Below are 20,047 nucleotides of genomic sequence, written 5' to 3'. Positions count from 1 at the left end.
TTTAGAAAAAAATCTTGGGTGTAGTCTCTTGCCATATAGTCTGGCTCGGGACCTTGTCGAGATGTGATTTATAATCTATCATTGTGATATACAAGATATCTATGTCCTGATGGTAATATTCTCTACAGCTAATTTTTTTATTTATTGATTTTAATTCAATAATAATCATGAGTGCGAAGGCCGTAATTTTGGCGTGCTGTTGTACACAAAAGCCTCAATTCTCTGTTTATTTATTAAAAATTTGCGTTCAAACAAGCATTTTCCCTTAATTATTGTAAATCGGCCTGACGATAAATAGTTTCAGCATGCATGTTCATGAATCTGCCATACTTTGCAGTATGGGTGACTGTGTATGAAAGTATTGCGACAAACTTTTTTGGTTTGTGCATCTGCCACATTTTTACCATACATTCACTATTTCACTATATAGCCATTGCTATTGCTTTAAATCTTTCTACTTTATTATTCTGAATAGAGTAATTTGAATGTTAAATTGAATTGCTGATGTCTATTTTTTCATAGGCAAGATTTTCTTTATCCAGTGTTCCTTGTAAACAGTCGACAGACGTGAAAATTTCAGGATTTCTCTTATTTTGCCCTGACTTAGTGTTAAAACCAACGTGTTGTCATGTCAGCTAAAGCAATAGATGAGGTCACGGCCAAGCGAATTCTCTGCAGCAATTTAAGTGAGGATGTTCACCTCAGCAACAAGTTTCGATTTGTTTCGGTCTCTTTGACCACTAATTGGCCCGAAGAAATCAATCACCATTCATGGCTTTTAACTGAGGTAGGTTGAAAAATTAATTTTAAAAATGTTATTACCCAGCTCAATTTATTGCATTGCTAAGTATGGCTTATACAAGATTTATGTATGTGTACATGATATTTGCCTAATCACAGCTTCTGAAATTTCATGTATGTATCGCCTGTAGATTGTAATTTTATTATGCGTGTAATGTAATATGTATTGTAATACGAGTCTATGGTAACGATTTTTTAAGGGCTTAATACATTATATTGCACATATACATGGCGATAATCTATGTTGTTTTGGCAAGTTATCTTTTTCATTTAACAACTGTAAAATCTCATGATGTGTTAATAAGTTGTTTAACATTTTTTCTTTCAGAAACTAATCGTAAAGCCTGACCAGCTAATCAAACGCCGTGGCAAGCTTGGTTTGATAAAAATTAATACGGACTTGGCTGGAGTGAAGAAGTGGGTTGATGACAGGATGCTGAAAGAGATAAACATTGGGAAGACAAAAGGACTTTTGAAGAATTTCGTCGTCGAACCGTTTGTGCCACATGCACAGGTAATCATTGGTTTTATTGGTAATGTTGTCAAAGCAAGTTTTCTGGCTGCAGATTTCATAAATTCTTACCGGGAATTTTTTTGACAAATATAGACCATGGGTTCAATGCGTACTTTGTTCAATATTCTGATAATGTAGACATTGTGCTAAGACATCTTGGCCCACATATTTGCCTAAAATTCAAAGTGAAACCTCCCATGCAAACCTCAATTGATCATCTGCCAACTTTCAACAAGATGTTTGCAATGTCTAGCATTTTTGCTGTTTTTGGATGTAGAAAAATTTTTCATTTTGTGTTGGAAACTTTTTTGTTTCCCAAGAAAGTAAAAGGCAGGTACTTTTTAAAGATGAAGAGACTTACCATTTGAGACCACTCTTGGCATGGAATAATTTTTTTTAATGAAGACAAAAAATGTAAAATTACAGTGCATGCCCATCATTTGTATATTATATAGTGCATGTCCATGTTGACCTCTATTGTTTGTGGTTAGTCAAGCATAACGGCACTTTGCAATCAATGAGTCTGCCAGACATGTGCATGTTACTCCAAAATCATTAGCAGTGATTTCTAGTTGGTCATGCTGCCTGTCTATCCAACATTAGGCAGTGCGCATGAAGATTGGCTTCCCGCCCTTTGTCCACATACAAATAAAACACGTTTGGAGCTCCAAATGAATTTAGTTGCAGTTTTTCTTACGCAGATGTTGTTTTGACCCTGTAAATGTTTGTGATACCTTCCAATGCTGAAGGCAGGCATGAAGATTCACAAGGCACAAGTATCCACTTCCCACCAATTTCAGAGACTGACGGGCAATGTATTTACATCAAACTTGTGTTTAGAAATTATACCGGAGTTAACGATACTTTTTTCCTTAAGAAATGCAAAGTCAGAACGCAATTAAAGGAAGTTAAAATAGCTAAGACAGTTGCAAAAGTTTCCTGTTTCAACCGCTTGCTGACAATTATGTTGGTGTCAAATTTCCTGTTCATGGCGTAGAGGCCATCTGCCAACAAAGCGTGACCCACATAATTAAAAGCAACATATGCTACTAGGTTAAATAAACTGCCAAATGTTGGCTAGTGAGCTGCATTTAACTAAAACGATTTTGAAGGAAAGTGTGGTACCAATTGACCTAGAATGATAATTCTCGGGAAACACATGTCATTTAAAAACATTCAGACACTTTTGCAAATGCAGACACACACATCAACCTTTTCTGGGACATGCTACCTTGGTCATTGCAGAAATTATGAACATGCTTTCTTAACACATGTGCCATCATGCTAGTTTTCATGTAAAAGCTGACATTTCTACTATATAAAGGGGGATAGAGCAAGGTTTGTTAAGTGCTATGGTCATTAGAACGATTGACTATGTAATATTTTAATTTCCCGGTGAATTCATATCTTCAGTCAAAAAAAAAACTTATGATCACACATTTGTTATATCATATGTGTACTTTGTGGGATTGGAGTTTACCTCCAGAATGTAAACTTTGTTAAACACTAGAATTAAAAGATTTTCCTAAGAATGTCTTTGTGCTTGGCTTGAAGTTGAGTAGCAATCTATTTAGCAAACTCCCTTTAATTGGTATTGATCCACTGTCTTCAGGGAGTCCTGTAATTAATTTAGTTTCTGTACTATGACATCACATATAAGTGAGCACTTTATTAAGCTGACAGCTTATAACTCGTAAGTTGCATCGTTCCACGTACAAATGACCAAGAAGGCTTAACTCAGGTTTCTTGTCTGGTTCAGCAAACCTGCTAATGGCAATCAATGGTTTTCTATGATAGTGTTAACTAACGACATGTTTGTTCCGAAAGTGTTTTTTATTTTCATGTGTGTTCATGTGAAGGAGGAGGAATTTTACATATGCATCCACTCGACACGCGGATGCAACACGATCCTCTTCCACCACGAGGGAGGAGTCGATATTGGGAATGTGGAGGAAAAAGCAAATAAAATTGACGTGAGTTGTCTCATGAACATGATGTGCACGTGATCATGATGTCATCGCTTTGCTTGGCTTTTATTTTTGTTTCATCCAAAGTTAATAATTAATGTCATTGATAGCCTTTCAAGCCATGTTCAAGTGTGATCAATTGCTACAGTTTTATATTCACCTTCACCCTGCTAAAGTTGTTTTATTATTGTGACATCACAAACATGTTTATGTTTTCATAGATTGCAACTGGTGATGTCATTTCCAAAGATGAGGTTATAGGCAAATTATTGAACAAACTCTCCAAGGAAAACCAAAGGTAACTTTTCTTGACAATAAACTTCCACACAGAGACGGTTCTCACCATGTACAGTAGACACTGTTGTACCGGTGGCAATTTCTAAAGTATAAGGTTGTAATGCAAACAAATTAAACTTAACATTTTGCAGCTTGCTGGAGCCATTCATAATTGCTTTGTACAAAATTTATACAAAACTTCACTTTACCTACCTGGAGATAAATCCTTTAGGTAAGCATCATGAAAGTGGATGTCACCTCGTATCTTACATAGCTATGTGCTTGACTGGTGACCCAGTATGTTTTCTTGCTTATAACTTGAATTAAATAATAATTTAAAATTTATACCATTTTTAATTAATTTGAATACTTGCCGCGTTGAAAACAAATGAAAATGAGCTGTTTCTAGTTGTCTGCAAAGGTCAAATCTTCGTGTTGGATCTGGCCGCCAAGCTTGATCAGGTCGGTTGCATTGTTGTTCAACATAATTCATCCACTCGTTACAATGATTACACTGGACACCAGTGTCTGTCATGATTTGTAATGAAGCAGAAAGCGATGTCTTGGTTGTTAATTAAATGCACCTCCCTCTATTTCCTATTTGTGTTCATACAAAGCTCCACTTGTTTTGTACAATTGTTCTACAATCGGTTTTTGTGAATATTTATTATTTTTATCGCCCCCTAGTGTGCTGAATTTGTCTGCGCTAGAGAATGGGGTGACGTGAAATTCCCGCCACCATTTGGACGAGAGGCTTACCCAGAGGAAGCATACATAGCTGACCTTGACTCGAAAAGTGGGGCTTCGCTTAAACTGACGATATTGAACCCGCACGGCCGTATATGGACAATGGTAGCAGGAGGTGGGGCCTCAGTTATTTACAGGTGGGTTGACGTTGGATTTATTCAAGGTTTTTGGGTTGCATGCTTGGAATTTCTTCGCCAAACATACAAGTATATAGCGAGCATGTAACCAACAACATAGCACTCAGTGTTAGGGTCAGAATTCCTATCTGAGGTTGTCGTTGTCAGTATCTTTTTTCTAATGTATCAGATTTCTATTATTGTTGCAATCAGCTATTTGCATATGTAACACTTACATAGTGTTTGAAAATACTTATGTATATATACCTAATAACAAGTGCTGATTAGAACGCTTGGCACAGATTACGTTATACCGTAACCTACTTCTCTGTGTATTTTTTGAACACACAACATTGCTGACTAGGCCAGCATTTCAGTCTGTCTCCATTCACGCAGTTGTAATGTTTGCTCAGATCTTGGCCCAAGTTGCTGTTTTCTGTTTTCTGAAAAAATAGCACAAAACAATGTTTGCATTGTGATGTAATAATCGTTTTTTTTTACTATATTGCTATTGCAAAACCATTGCTCATTCGAATAGACAAGTATTCAAATATTCTAGTGACTACTGTCGAGAACGTAGCATGTATGTTTTGCGATATTTATGCTGACAAACAACAGTGATGCTGCAATATCATCTTCAAACAATTTGACCAAAACCTAGACCTGTGCTAACATATGGCCGTGTAGTTGAGTAAATAACGTTATTAAATTTTGAGTGACATTATATTTGTACATACACATTATATCCTTTAATATCTGTAAAATTGGAAGTGAAATATAAAAAAGGTTTTGCTGCAATTTCTAAAAAGTGACTTCTCGTCATTCCAGTGACACGGTGTGCGACCTAGGTGGCGCCAATGAGCTTGCAAACTATGGTGAGTACAGTGGGGCACCGAGTGAGCAGCAGACGTTCGATTACGCCCGAACCATTCTCTCCCTGATGACACGAGGGAAGCGGGACGACGGGAAGGTGCTCATCATCGGTGGAGGAATCGCTAATTTCACCAATGTCGCCTCAACTTTTAAGGTATTGTGATGTCACACGGGATTTTGTATTTTATATGTCTTTAATGTGCTTTTGCATGACTTAGTTCATTGCTAGCGAAGAAAAAATTCATCCAAGTGATGTGTATCAGGCATTATTCCGGCATACCTCATACAGTTAGACACTCGGAGCATTAAGGTTTTGATTAAACACAAAATAATTGAAAACCTTACACCACTACATTTACAGACCATTGTGGCTCTGTTTATTTGATGTTTATGTTGTTATATTTCATGTTCGCTGCAGGGAATAGTACGAGCACTAAAACTCTTCCAGACTCAGTTGAAGGAGAGCAAGGTTTCCATTTTTGTTCGAAGGGGAGGCCCCAACTACCAAGAAGGGTTACGGGTGATGCGGGAAGTGGGTGAGTGTGTTGAAGTGGGTTTCTGTTCCCCTTCCCGTCCTGTGGTTGGGTAACTTGACCCGAAAAGCGGGCTATATTTTCCTCATTCGATTAAATTCTTTCAATTTTGCAGGACAAAGTCTCGGTGTACCCATGCATGTGTTTGGAACAGAAACCCACATGACAGCAATCGTGGGTATGGCATTGGGGAAAACCCCAGTCCCGGAGACGCCCCCGAATGACCCCGGTCACACAGCCAACTTCCTGCTTGGTGCAAGTTCTAGCCAGACAGTAAGTGCGCCTGACACATGAAGTGAAGTGAAGTTAAATTTCATTAAGAATTTTGCTGTGAAGTTATTTGCTGTCTTTGTCTTAGTTATTTATTAACTGAAGACTGATGATATTTAATGTAAATTTCTTACACAACTTTACTTTAAGTCAAATATCATGGATTGTTTGCTCATAAAGCTCAGTTGTTGGAGCACAAATGTTAAATATTAATTCTTTTACAGGAATCGTCATCACAGGTAGTTTTATTTGAGTGACACCAGTGACATAATAATTAATTCATCACCTGATTTTTCGTAAACCCATATTTTATGATTTCTGTTTTGCAACAAAAACACTCCTGGCCTGATGCAAATGATAAGTCTTTACACAACTTATGCCATTCTTGTTTGAATGTGATTTGTTTTCAGTTGTTTCACGTCAATTTTTTTGATTAATACCTGCTAATCTGTGCTGTCAATTAAAGACGTTTAATTTGAACTAGGTTCTGTTTGAATTAGAAACTGATGATGCCTTAAAGGGCAAAATATATATTTCTGAAAATAAAATAAATGTTTTGCTTGATTCGTGAACTTTGCTGATTTTCTTTAATTCGATTTTTAATTTTTATTCTTTTTCATCCGAGTACATTCTTGCTCTCATGTTCATTTAAACTTGAACAGACTGAAATTTTTACAGAGCGGCACCCCGTCCACTTCTCGTACGAGTTCATTTGCAGAAAGGCCTGGTCGAGCAAGTGGTGATTCCCCCAATGGCAACGCTCTCAAAAAGGCGGTGGTGGAGACGGCCGATAAACCGATGTTCACAAGTGTGCATTGTTTTAAATATTTATCACTTATTTCGGCAACACAGCACCAGGGGTGTTAAGTTTGATTTTTTTAAAGAATCGTTTTTAATTCTGCTAATTTGAAAGTTTGAAATGGTTTTCTAAATTCCTCAAACTTTCTACTTCTGCAACAACAGCAGAAAGCATAATTGTGGTCTCTCAAAATTTCTAGTGGTGGTCAAAGCCCAACCTGTTTAAACTTGCTCAAACTTGCTTTGAGCAGTAGGTTATTGTTCCTTTAAGCAGCATAGAACGTCAAAGTATATAATATTTCTATGTTTTTCAGACAAGACCCGAGCAATAATTTGGGGTCTACAATCGAGAGCCGTGCAGGGGATGTTGGACTTTGACTTCGTTTGTTCAAGAAAGAAACCGTCGGCTGCCGCGATGGTTTACCCCTTCACGTGAGCCAATAACTTAAATCTTCATAACATGTCTATGATGTCACTGGTTCTGGCCATTAATGACATCATCGTGACGTCGCAGAGGTGACCACAAGCAGAAGTTCTACTGGGGTCAGAAGGAGATCTTCATCCCAGTGTATAAGGACATGAAAGACGCGATGTCGAAACACGAGGATGCGGACGTCCTCATCAGTTTCGCTTCACTGAGGTCGGCCGAAGAAAGCACCATCCACGCGCTCGAGTACAAACAGATCAGGACGATCGCGATAATCGCAGAAGGTAGGTAGTGGCTTCTTCAATTTAGCGAGGCAATTACATGTGTGACCAGGAAAATCATCACTGTCGTTGCAAGAATGGCAAGGATGAGTTTCGTCTCCTTCCAAACTCTCACAATCTCATTTACCTCCCATTAAGATTTTACTTGTGAAATTAATTAATTTTTGAGTGGTCATTCAAGTAATGGCTGGTTACATCACAATGGTGTTTATTATTATATAAAGTATTCCATATTTCAATCATGTTATCGAAACCATATCATATCGTCACATATTATCAGCGTACAATCATATTTATTTCCATATAAGGTATTCCCGAGGCCACCACTCAGAAGTTGAATAAACTAGCGAAGGAACGGAACGTTTCAATCATTGGTCCTGCCACTGTGAGTTTTCATTGAATCAAATGATTGTTGCTTTAATCTTACTCAGTTTTGGTTTGTTATCTTTCATATATTCCTTATTTTATCTTTCATATATTCCTTATGTTATATTTCGCATATTCCTTATGTTATCTTTCATATATTCCTTATTTTATCTTTCATATATTCCTTATGTTATATTTCGCATATTCCTTATGTTATCTTTCATATATTCCTTATGTTATCTTTCATATATTCCTTATGTTATCTTTCATATATTCCTTATGTTATCTTTCATATATTCCTTATGTTATCTTTCATATATTCCTTATGTTATCTTTCATATATTCCTTAAGTTATCTTTCATATATTCCTTATGTTATCTTTCATATATTCCTTAAGTTATCTTTCATATATTCCTTATGAAACTTTATGGCATGTATGGATTTGTTAAATTTATGAGCCAAGCACTTCTAAACATTTTGGTTCTAACAGTTTATTCAATATTTCCGGTATCTTGTACTTCAACTATCTTGTAAAATAACCTTTTTAAGAAATAATCGTCCTTGTTTAAGGTCAAAGTCATTTCTAGGGCACCACCTCTTTGCTTGTATGACGTAATTCAGTCAATAAAAACTATTCGTGGATTTGTGTTATGTGTTAATAATTAATTAACATATCGTGTAATGTGTATTCTGATTCACTTCCACGGATTTGTAATCCAGTATCGTGACAATTCTAAGAATAATGGGTAGAATTGTCGCATGACCATGTCACGTCAACAAAAACTACAAGTGCATTTACATTTTACATAAAACCTTTGAATTGATAAAATCTTGTTAAACAATCGTACAGTAACATGATGTACATGTTGCCTTATTAGGAGAACGTGATCTAATATTATTGTGGTCTAATATGATCTTATTGTGGTCTATATATGATCTTATTGTGGTCTAATATGATCTTATTGTGGTCTAATATGATCTTATTGTGGTCTAATATGATCTTCCTAATGATCCACGTCTTCCAGGTGGGTGGGATAAAGCCGGGATGCTTCAAGATCGGCAACACGGGAGGAATGATGGACAACATCCTCTCCTCCAAGCTGTATCGCCCGGGAAGCGTGGCGTACGTGTCCCGCTCTGGTGGGATGTCCAACGAGCTGAACAACATCATATCGAGGACGACCAACGGCGTGTGTGAGGGGGTTGCTATTGGGGGTGACAGGTCAGTGGCCGTTTGATTTTGAAATTTTATCACAAAACTCGGTGGTTTGTTAAAATGCCCCGTGAATGCATCTTTCAGTGTCTTCGTATGGTTTTTATGTTTTTTTTCACACATTTTTGTGAAGTGTTTTTGGTAATTCTGAAAAATTGTTGGCAAATTTCTGATCTTTTTATTTCATATAAATGCGGCAAAAATGATGTTTTATTAAAAGTTGATTGACGTTTCTCACACCGATATTGTCTACAGGTACCCGGGCAGTACATTCATGGACCATCTGATGCGTTACGAGAGCAACGATGACGTCAAAATGTTAGTTGTCCTCGGGGAGGTCAGTGATAGTGATATCATAATAATATCGGTGTAGCCAGGGAGATATATGATGTCGATGTTTGGTTAGGTTGGCGGCACAGAGGAATATGACATCTGTGACGCGATAAAATCGGGGAAAATATCGAAACCGGTGATAGCTTGGTGCATTGGTGAGTGATTGGTACGATTGCGTTTGCTAAAAATGTCCTGATACCAACAAGCTGAACACTGCTGCTGTGCCGGCTGAGTTAATGTACTTGGATTACATCAATTTCGCATTGATTGTTACAAATTATTTCCTTCAAAGAACATAAAAATATTATAATCCTGTGGTAGGTACATGCGCTACCATGTTTGATTCCGAAGTGCAGTTCGGCCACGCGGGGGCTTGTGCAAACCAGGCAAGTGAGACCGCTGTAGCGAAGAACAAAGCTCTCATGCTGGCTGGCGCTCACGTTCCTCGTAGCTTCGACGAGCTGAACAGCCAGATAAGGTGAGTGGTGGCAGCCTATGTTGTTGTAAGCTGAAGTGCGTTTTTATCTTTGTATTTTTCATTTCTTGGTTGTGAAGGATCTTTGGCCCTTTTAATGGGGTACAGGGCTAAAATGTTTCTTACTTAAGTTTTGTTTGTTATTTTATTTGAATGTTGTGTGTAGTTTGAGTTTCAATCTATTTCAATACAACTCACATCTAGACACATTAAGTATATTACCAGTGTTGTGACATCACATTGTTTATGCAGTGACGTCTACAAGGACTTGGTTGAACAAGGGGTGGTCATTGAACGTGAGGAAGTTCCCCCACCAACTGTACCTATGGATTATTCGTGGGCTCGGGTTTGTGATGTCATAAAGCTACTCTGCAATGGTTGATATTTTTATTAAGACATAAGTCATTTACACAACGTAAAGTCAGATAATATGTAAATAGCATTGGACCAGTGTTTTTCAACCTGAGGCCCTTTGACGCCTGGTTTTTCACGGAAATATAGCTTCTCATAAACATCCTATATATATATAGTAACAATTTTGAAGTTGGGGTTCGTGAGAAAGTCATTATTACAGCTCGGGTCAACAAGTAGGACAGGGTTGGAAGCCGCTGCGTTAAAGTTTACAAATAGCAAATAATCACCAATAAATTCCTGTGTAAGTGCTGGTAGAATCTTTGCTTCCGTTATAGGAGTTGGGATTGATCCGAAAACCTGCTTCCTTCATGTCCAGCATCTCGGACGAGAGGGGACAGGAACTCCTCTATGCAGGGATGCCGATATCTCAGGTCTTCAAGGAGGATCTCGGTATCGGAGGCGTTCTCGGACTCCTCTGGTTCCAGAAGAGGTAAGATATGTGATGTCGATGGCAACTTTGATCAGGTATTTTCTCGTCATCTTTTGCTCTCTGTTCAACAAGTCGTGTGGTTGTAGGTTGCCTCCGTATGCTTGCAAGTTCTTTGAGCATTGTCTGATGATAACCGCTGACCACGGACCCGCTGTGTCTGGTAATTCTCTATTTCTTGTCTTTATCATTCATGACCTCCGACCTGACTATTTTCACTCCAAAGCGCCACCTGGAGTGAAGTCTAGTCATATTATATATATGAGTCATATAGTCAGTTTATATGCGAGCTGTAAATGCTTCAAACAACTTTTACAAAATCTTTCCTACCTTGTTGTATTATTTTTGATTATTGCGATTTATGATATGAGACTAAAAGTCAAGCATTTGCATTATTGACACAGTTGTGCGACTTCTACTAAAGCTTTAATGTCTTATTTTAAATTTCAGGCGCCCACAACACTATAGTATGCGCAAGGGCAGGAAAGGACCTAATATCATGTTTAACATCGGGCCTCCTAACCATTGCAAGTAGCATCATCCTCATAACACATTAAATTAGTCGACATTATATAACTAACAAACTTGTGCGCAGGGTGACAGGTTTGGAGGGGCACTAGATGGCGCCGCGCAGCAGTTTAGCGAGGCCTACGACAAGGGGATGCTTCCCATGGAATTTGTGAATGATTTGCGCAGAAAGCACACCTTGATTATGGGGATAGGCCATCGGGTCAAGTCTGTATGTCGTCTGTTTTTTTGACGTCATAATAGGATGTATTGTTATCGTGGTAGAATTTTTTGTTATCAGTGAAAACATTTGTTATCTGTATTTACTGTAAAAGGTTTTTAAAAACCACAAGTGCTACGAAATGCTGACATATACTAGAGTTGTTTAAAACTCCGTAGTTTGCCGTCACGACCTTCAAAATGTTACTCGAGTCATTTTGGGCTCTGACTCAAGTCATGAGGAAATGTGACTCGAGTCAGTGACTGAGTCATTACAACACTGCTGATATACTGATACAACATCAGAAAATATGACCCAGGTTGGCTCGATTCACCACATGCGGCGGTATATAGCACTGTCATCACCACCACATGCGGCGGTATATAGCACTGTCATCATCACCACATGCGGCGGTATATACCACTGTCATCACCACCACATGCGGCGGTATAAAGCACTGTCATCACCACCACATGCTGTAATGACCACACTGCTTATATTTGCGCCAGATCAACAATCCTGACCAACGCGTCGTCATCTTGAAAGAATTCGTCAAATCAAACTTCCCGAGGACTCCGCTCTTGGATTACGCGCTCGAAGTCGAGAAGATAACAACGGCAAAGGTGATTTCATTATGACGTCACCATAATAAAAGTGAATGTTTGCGTGACGTAACGATTTTGTAAAATGCAGAAACCGAACTTGATACTGAACGTGGATGGGTTCATCGGAGTCACGTTTGTGGATTTGCTCCGGCAGTGCGGATGCTTCACGGAGGAGGAGGCGCAGGAGTACGTCCAGATCGGCGCGCTGAACGGGATCTTCGTCCTCGGGAGGTCGATGGGGTTCATCGGCCACTATCTCGATCAACGCCGTCTCAAGCAGGGTCTCTACCGCCACCCGTGGGACGACATCAGCTACGTCCTCCCCGAGACCTACTCGTCGTGAACGTTATGACGTCACAAGCCCGGATTGTGTGACGTCGTAATTTTGCACTTGTTTGGCGGCACAGTCGAGTATGTTGAAATGTTTCTAATTTATTGTTGTAAGTTTGTTTAATTCCATTTTGTCGTCACAATTACCTTTTTCCTGCGTGTCTTTTTAGTGAAACCCTGGTACGAAATCGTAGGTGCAGTAGTAACTGTAGTGTCATTATTCATATTAACCAAGAGAACCTATCAACAAAGATTTTATGGAAGTATCTTATATCCCACTGTGACGCTGTGTACTGCAGTATATCACAATAATTTATACGACAATTCACTCCTGTACAGTATTTCATGTGTTTTGCTGGTGATTCTCACGTCATATTTTTCTTTATGTCATTATTGTGACGTTGCGCCATTGTTAAATTCGAGAAATTCGTCGTAGATTTAACTTAGCCCAAAGTCTTCATAGATCATTTTTGTACCAAGTTCTACTGTTTTTATTTAAACAATTTGTAGTCGGTTCAAGACAGAGCGTTTCCTACATTATGCCAAGTTTCCAATACACCGGCCAGTCGTTTGTAATAAGGTTGATATCGATGTATGATTGATGTTTCAACACAGTCTGTATGATTATTTGTTATGCAATATCGATAAAATAGATATATATAGAACGGAATTTACTTGCACTTTGCCCGGTCATAACTTTAGGTCAACTACTTGTCAGGCAATGATGACGTGACAATTGACAAACTGACAACTATTGTTCAGGGCTGGGTCCAGATTTTGATCACGTGACGACCCATACTGGCCGTACATATTCAGCTACAGAGGAATATTAAGGCTAGTGCCGATATTCTCAAAGTGTTTGGGTTTGGAGTACCCCAAGTGTTTAGCGAACACTTTTGTCCGACGTTTGTGTTGATAAAAATTGCATCTTTCTAGTTTAGATTAAATTACAGTCTTCCTTAGTTTGACATTGTGGGGCGGATGGATGCCACCTGTCAAAAGACATGATGATGAATAATGTAGAATATCTTTGTTGCCGAAAGTGGTGGTCGGATTGCTAAACATGCCTACTTTAATACCTTCTTCGAAAAATTGCGTTGAAAAATCCACTTAATAGCTTATACTCTATATTTTTATCAGCGTTCTATCAGTAGCGGCCAAAAACCTGGGCTTTCTTATTGACCTTTTTAATGGGTAAAGAATCGCATAATCTCAATCACTTTACACAGAGCGAAACAGGAATTAAGGTTTAATGAACTGAATATTGCTAGTATTGTAATAAATAATTAACAACGTACTACACTATAGCTACTATATTCAGCTTCATAGAGCTAATAGCATTAGGCTGTTGAGAAGATTGCCAAACAACCAGCCAACACTTCGCACAGTGTAATATTTACTGGTGTAAAATAAAAAATATATTAGCGGCCGAGTATCACGCTATGCAGCTAAACTATAATGTATCACTATCTAATTGTGCCTCGTTTTGGAATGAGGCCAACTTGATATATATATACTCTAGTACAAGGTTGTTCAAATGGCGGATCGCGATCCGGATCCGGATCTTTTCAACTTTTTATATGGATCTTTAAATGTAGCCTTGAAAAAAAAACTTTTGAAACTTCCTTTTTTTTTCAAAAAAAAAAGTTTTTTTTTTCAAGAGAAACTTTTTTTTTCCAAAAAAACTTTCACTTTTTATGTGGATACTAATTGCCAGGGTTGAAATTAATTTTTTGAATTTATAATAGCATAATTTTGCTCCCTCTCAGCATTAAAGCGTATCGTTTTCGTTTACTCATTTACACACCACTAACTCGACTAACTATTCTCTTGTCTTCTCTTCTCGCGGTCAGCTGGTTTTCTGCACAGCGGGGGGGGCCGCGGCGAAACAAAAAACTTCTAGAAATGTATCACTTGTACAAATCATCAGAGTTATTATCAACATGGCCAGTAAGAAGCGGAAAATTGATCTAGAAAACAGACAATTCAATGGTGAATGGACTGAAGATTACTTGTTTGTGCTCAACCCAAGCAATAAACCCAAATGTTTATTGTGTGACTGCACTCTAAGCATGATAAAGAGTCAAAACATCAAACGACATTTCTTTACTCATCATAAACATTTTAATGAGAAGTACAAGCCTGGCTCATGGGCCAGAAAACAGAAAGTTGCGTGTTTAGATAAGTCTGCCAGCTCTCAGAAACAATGCCTCTCAACATTTGTGTCTGAGCAATCAAAAGCCACAGAAGCAACACTCAGCATCAGTCACATTCTGGGCAAGCGGATGATGACATACAGTGATGCTGAAGCTGTTAAAGAATGCATTGTTGAAGCAGTAAAAATCATGCATCCAAGTAAGAAAGAAGTGATCACCAGCATGACAACTCTCCCGCTCTCCAGATTGACATGTACACGGAGATGCACTGATATCGCTGAGGATTTGCATGACCAGGTGTTGATTGAAGTCAAGGACGCTGATTGCTATGCACTAGCTTTAGATGAATCAACAGATATTACTAATTGTGCCCAGCTTGCAGTATTTGTTAGGTGAGTTGATATTATAAGTATAATATTGGTTGTAAATGGAAAATTTCATTGCAAGTCCAGTGTCAAAAACATTTTGTATATATTTTATTTTTTGTACGCAAATTTGCATGCAGGTACTTTCACCACGGAGTGTTCAATGAAGAACTGCTCGCACTGATCACACTACATGGCAATACTACAGCAGCTGCGATATATGATGCACTCATAAGCAAACTTAAGGAGCTTCAGTTGCCAATTCAGAACATTTGCGCACTTTCCACTGATGGTGCACCCGCCATGATAGGAGCATGTCATGGTATGTCATTACTCATTACAGTTGTATGTATGTCATTACAAATGTATTAAGTCTAATAAATATTTCATTGCACAAAATCTAACATAGCATAGCGGCCATAGCCTAATTATTTGTATTGACATACCTCAAGAGGTAATATGACTTTACAGTAAATAACTCTTCCAATTTTTATGTAGGTGTAGTCACCAACTTGAGAACCGAGTACTGTCCTGATCTGATAGGAATCCACTGCATCATCCACCAATCCGTACTATGTGCCAAGCTGTCCGGAGACTTCCAAGAGCTAATGACTGATGCAATGAAACTAATCAATAAACTGAAAGCAAACTCATCTCTAAAGCACCGGCAACTAAGGAACTTTCTAGATCAGCATAATGCTGAATTTTTTGACTTACTCACGCATAATAACGTGAGATGGCTAAGTAAGGGCAATGCTTTGAAAAGGCTGTGGGACCTTCGTAAAGATTTGGTCATGTTTTTGAATGAAAAGGGTCAAACTAGTACTCTGCTTGAAGGTACCAATCTATGTAACTTGGCTTTCCTTGCTGACTGTTTTACCCATCTAAATACTCTGAACTTGAAGCTCCAGGGCAAGGGGCACACTATCATTCAGCTGTGGTCAGCAGTGAAATCTTTCAAGCAACAGCTGTTGCTATTCGTTTCAGATATCACCAAAGACATGCTCCACTTTCCATGCTTGAAAGTGACTCTACAAGAAGTTAGCTGTGATAATGATTGGTCATGCTTTGTCGAATTTCTGCAAAATTTGGACACTGAGTTCTGTAACAGGTTCAAGGAATTTTATGAAATCAGTTCAGTTATAGAACTAATTTCACATCCACTGTTTGCTGATGTTAATGGCACTTGGAAAACACAACTTTCCACTGAATATGCATTGCTGGTGTCTAAAATGCAGGTAGAACTTTGTAATCTTAAAGGAGATGAGATTTGTATCGCAGATCCAAATGTGTTTTGGTTATCACTTGTAACCTTGGAAAGGTACCCAGTTATAACCAGGCTGGCTAGAAGGATCCTTACTTGCTTCGCTTCTACGTACCTTTGAGTCGTTGTTTTCATCAATGAATTTTGTAAAAAACAAGCATAGAACGAGACTCACAAATGCTCATCTTCATGAGCTTATGAGGATATCAGTAAGTGACAGAAAGCCCCGATTCGACGCTATTGTGAGATCTAAACCAACTCATCATTTTTCTCACTGAAATAATCTTGGAGCTGTAGCACACTTCACTTTTGACTATTACAAAGTTATTAATATGTTGTAGGGTACATTTTCATGAATAAAGCACCATAAAAATTAAAGCATGTCCAATATATTTACTATTCATATTTAGTGGATCATCATGTTGTCAGGTTTGGTTGTGGTGGATCATGGCAGAAATCATTTGAACACCCCTGCTCTAGTATGATATACTATTTACTCTCGGACTGTGGAAAGACTTTGCACAGCTTAAACCTGGCGGAGAATTCATCGCTCGAGCCCCGGTTCCCAAGCATGCCATGTACAATGACGTTACAACGACAGCGTCTCTGGAAATCTAACACAGAACACGAGCCATACAGCCGAGAACTTTCGCAAACCACTGACCGCAAAAAAATGAAAAACGACGTAACATATTTTCAGTAAATGAGCGTTGTGCCCAGCTCCAATCTAGCGGTCAGATCAGATTGGCGGACAATAGCCGCTTGGCTACGGTATACATTCAGTGTTTGGTTGCAGGCACTACGGTAAGCATCAGAATTTTTCGCATATGTTAGAATAGTTAGATCGATCAGAGGCAAGTAAAATAGCTTAAAAGGCAACGATATTGCACCAAATTAAAACATGTGTGGCGCATAACGTAAACTGAAAACATAATGACTGAGAGTTCTGACTCCCCAAACGAGAAGGCTGAGTGTACTTCTTAACACCCTGAATAGAAAAGACAGATTTTGACTAATCGCGCGTGCAAAGACGCAAATTTTGGCATGATGACCTGCACGGAAGGCTCGATTCTTGTTGATTTATTATAAATTGGCGTTCAAACAACCAGCTTTTTTGTTTATATCTTATAAATCGGCGTGTAGAATACAAAGTGTGGCATATACCTTGAGCAGCCTCATGCGTGCACGACATAGTAGAAAGTGTGACAGCAGCACGTTACAGTTATTTGGCAAAATTAATTTAACTTAATAAACTTTCCAATCTGGCAAAGTACAATAAAATGAAAGTGCCTAGGTATGCTCAGCAGTAGCTCCGTTTTATTCACGGCATTTTGCTGTTTGTGACACCTAAGGCCATTGCATGATTATAATGGTCTCAATATAAAGTGCTGTGAAAAGCTACAGAAAGCGTTGTCAATTAACAATGACTATAGTTTACAATATATTAAGTGCTGAAACAAATCTGGTTTTTCGTCATTCTGGTTACCAACAATCGAGAGAAAAATGTCTTCACTCTGCTTTCAATGAGTAACGTGCCTTGCAGTGAATAAGGCAAAGTTGTATTTATTCTTTATTAGACTTGTAAAAGGCAAAGTCAAACTTCCTTTTTTTCAAGATAAGATTTGATAAATACGTCACAAAGTACATTATGACATGAGTATGGTTTGACTGCAACACAAACACAGAGAAAAGCTGTTATCAGAGCTGACCAATCCTTGCATAAGATATTGTTAATAGGCGTGCTGTACAGAATTTCATAAATTGTGTGCGATAAGATGCTAGCTTTTTTGCGAACTTGTGTAATTAAAATGATTAATGCAATAATACCTTTTGTTTAGATGTGTGCAAGGACAAAATATTTTTGTGCAACAAATTTTTATACGAAGAGAACTAAAATATTTAACTGACTGCGTTGATTCATGCTACTCCACCTCAAGTGAATAATGTTCATGATTTAGTTATTCAACATTTTTAAATTGGTATAATTGTTAATACTTCCCCATTGTTGCTTTTGCCCACAGTTAAAGATAGCAGGTGGTTGTGTAAAAAGATTTATTGATCAAGATCTGGTTGTTTTTCTGCTTAACATGAACCGCCTGTTTAGCCATTGGTCATTCCATGGCTAAAATTTCTTTTTTGTAGCGATACTTTTTATGTTTTAATCATAGTCTTCAAAACGCTTCACTATACTGTATAGTGGCATTCTTTTATCCTTATGTCTCCTTGTTATCAAAGATGTACGTCTATATCTTTAGGTGTGTAAAAATGTTAATGGAGATATCGCTTCATTGAGATAAAAATGATTACCCTAAAGAAGAAGCTTCAGGAGGCGGAAGCGAAAAAGGGGAATAATTCGCTTGGTCCGCAATCGAGTGACCGAAGAGCCACTGTCAGAGACAAACTCCTGACCAAGGAAATTGCAGAAATTGGGGATCATCTCAACTCAAACTGTCAAGTTGATTTCGAAAACCCGGACAAAATATATGAATTCACGGTGATCATTAAACCGGATGAGGGTTGGTGGAAAGGAGGAGTGTTTAGATTTAGTGTTTTTGTGTCGGAGGATTACAATATCCAACCTCCGTTAGTAAAATGCATTACGCGCTTGTGGCACCCTAACATAAGCTTAGATGGAAATGTTTGTCTTAGTATTTTGCGTGACCACTCATTAGACGGTTCCGGTTGGGCACCCACCAGGTCAATCAAGGACGTTATCTGGGGTCTTTATTCGTTATTTATCGATTTGGTTGACTTTGACGATCCATTAAATATCGAAGCAGCAGATGAATATAAACGCAACCCCAAGCAATTTAAGCAATCTGTCGACACGTATCTGTATCGATACGCAAAACAATGATTGAGCACTCGGTGCTTGATTAACATCACCTACGCAGTGTTTATATTCCTAATTATAATGTGGTTACTATTGCATGCTACTTGATTTAGAAAGCGTGTGTTTGTTGATGTCACAATGCTTAGATTGTTGCAAGAACGCATTGAGCAGTGATTAAAAATCTCAAATGGTAATTAAAGCTTTACTGGCAAACTTCCGAAAGCCTGACATAGTGTTTATTGCATGTTTCTTTGTGTTTTTATAATGGATGTGCATATAATCTAATAAGCATTCAACCTGACAAATCTTTCCATGTTGCCATGCAGTAATGGGAAGAAATATATCTCAAAACATAATTTTTGCATGTGTTGTATTTTAAAATGTTATATCGATACGTATCGCTTGATTATATTTCAGACCAAGTTGTAGAAATAAGAGATGGATTTGTATCAGCGTAGATTTTGTTAATTAATTAATTACAGTGCTAATTCTTTCACAATGCCAGCCGTGGTACTGACTCATTGGAAAGTAGAGATTTTACCTATTGCCTGATATGGACATGTGGTGACGGTATGCACGAAATTTGTGAAATGGTTCTTCCAGATTTTGTACCCCCAGTGTTCTTGAAGGGTGCTAGGCTAGTGAAGATCGACAATGAGATTGGTGACACCGACCGCTTTTACCCGACCGCTAGACGGCAGCAGCGCATTTGGCGTTTTATTTAAATAAGCTTCGGGTTTGTTCTTGCAATTTGTGTTTTCACTTCCACTAGTTTTTATCGAAAATGGCGATAATTCCGTACTAAGCAAGATACACTTTGTTATTAAAAACATTTTGCTTGCCAATAAAATCGTATGAATACAATCGTTGAAAGTGTGTTGGTGGCCTCGATTGGAATGCCCAGCTCCAATTAATAAGCGCTATTCAAACTTTTTC

General features: G+C 38.2%; 3 protein-coding genes across 4 annotated transcripts; all 3 read left to right on the top strand.

Annotated features, from left to right (window-relative positions):
• The first annotated feature begins 534 nt into the window (after nucleotides 1-534).
• Nucleotides 535-13,163, top strand: LOC143451960 (ATP-citrate synthase-like). Of its 2 annotated transcripts, XM_076952747.1 has the most exons (26): nucleotides 535-787; nucleotides 1,130-1,315; nucleotides 3,175-3,288; nucleotides 3,504-3,580; nucleotides 3,711-3,790; nucleotides 3,968-4,020; nucleotides 4,246-4,442; nucleotides 5,250-5,448; nucleotides 5,713-5,830; nucleotides 5,943-6,100; nucleotides 6,322-6,336; nucleotides 6,776-6,905; nucleotides 7,210-7,327; nucleotides 7,410-7,606; nucleotides 7,912-7,988; nucleotides 8,995-9,191; nucleotides 9,438-9,519; nucleotides 9,589-9,670; nucleotides 9,837-9,993; nucleotides 10,243-10,336; nucleotides 10,680-10,834; nucleotides 10,921-10,994; nucleotides 11,282-11,358; nucleotides 11,427-11,570; nucleotides 12,068-12,181; nucleotides 12,252-13,163. In XM_076952747.1, exons 1-26 carry the CDS (start codon nucleotides 629-631, stop codon nucleotides 12,504-12,506), a joined length of 3,309 nt encoding a protein of 1,102 aa, XP_076808862.1. In that variant the 5' UTR covers nucleotides 535-628; the 3' UTR covers nucleotides 12,507-13,163. The 2 variants fall into 2 exon arrangements, with proteins under 2 accessions (XP_076808862.1, XP_076808864.1); XM_076952749.1 differs by lacking the exon at nucleotides 6,322-6,336.
• Nucleotides 13,164-14,044: 881 nt separating this feature from the next.
• On the top strand, nucleotides 14,045-16,756 carry LOC143452137 (general transcription factor II-I repeat domain-containing protein 2A-like). The gene is made up of 3 exons (XM_076952999.1): nucleotides 14,045-15,041; nucleotides 15,155-15,336; nucleotides 15,513-16,756. Exons 1-3 carry the CDS (start codon nucleotides 14,437-14,439, stop codon nucleotides 16,397-16,399), a joined length of 1,674 nt encoding a protein of 557 aa, XP_076809114.1. The 5' UTR covers nucleotides 14,045-14,436; the 3' UTR covers nucleotides 16,400-16,756.
• A 1,260-nt stretch (nucleotides 16,757-18,016) lies between these two features.
• LOC143451893 (NEDD8-conjugating enzyme UBE2F-like) lies at nucleotides 18,017-19,568 on the top strand. Its single transcript, XM_076952660.1, has one exon. The coding sequence runs from the start codon at nucleotides 18,578-18,580 to the stop codon at nucleotides 19,133-19,135; it is 558 nt and encodes a 185-aa protein (XP_076808775.1). The 5' UTR covers nucleotides 18,017-18,577; the 3' UTR covers nucleotides 19,136-19,568.
• The last annotated feature ends 479 nt before the right edge of the window (nucleotides 19,569-20,047 follow it).

This window comes from Clavelina lepadiformis, chromosome 4 (genome assembly GCF_947623445.1).
Source record: "Clavelina lepadiformis chromosome 4, kaClaLepa1.1, whole genome shotgun sequence".
Lineage (NCBI taxonomy): Eukaryota > Metazoa > Chordata > Ascidiacea > Aplousobranchia > Clavelinidae > Clavelina > Clavelina lepadiformis.
The sequence above is the reverse complement of the archived record's forward strand: the minus strand, read 5'-3'. Positions and strand labels throughout refer to the sequence as shown.

Excerpts from the sequence above, each read along its gene's own strand:
- LOC143452137 (XM_076952999.1), top strand. The coding sequence starts at position 14,437 with ATGGCCAGTAAGAAGCGGAAAATTGATCTAGAAAACAGACAATTCAAT. Across the intron at positions 15,042-15,154 it reads CAGCTTGCAGTATTTGTTAG|GTACTTTCACCACGGAGTGT; the intron begins GTGAGTTGATAT and ends ATTTGCATGCAG. Across the intron at positions 15,337-15,512 it reads CATGATAGGAGCATGTCATG|GTGTAGTCACCAACTTGAGA; the intron begins GTATGTCATTAC and ends ATTTTTATGTAG.
- LOC143451960 (XM_076952747.1), top strand. The coding sequence starts at position 629 with ATGTCAGCTAAAGCAATAGATGAGGTCACGGCCAAGCGAATTCTCTGC. Across the intron at positions 9,192-9,437 it reads GTTGCTATTGGGGGTGACAG|GTACCCGGGCAGTACATTCA; the intron begins GTCAGTGGCCGT and ends TATTGTCTACAG. Across the intron at positions 9,671-9,836 it reads GGTGATAGCTTGGTGCATTG|GTACATGCGCTACCATGTTT; the intron begins GTGAGTGATTGG and ends ATCCTGTGGTAG.
- LOC143451893 (XM_076952660.1), top strand. The coding sequence starts at position 18,578 with ATGATTACCCTAAAGAAGAAGCTTCAGGAGGCGGAAGCGAAAAAGGGG.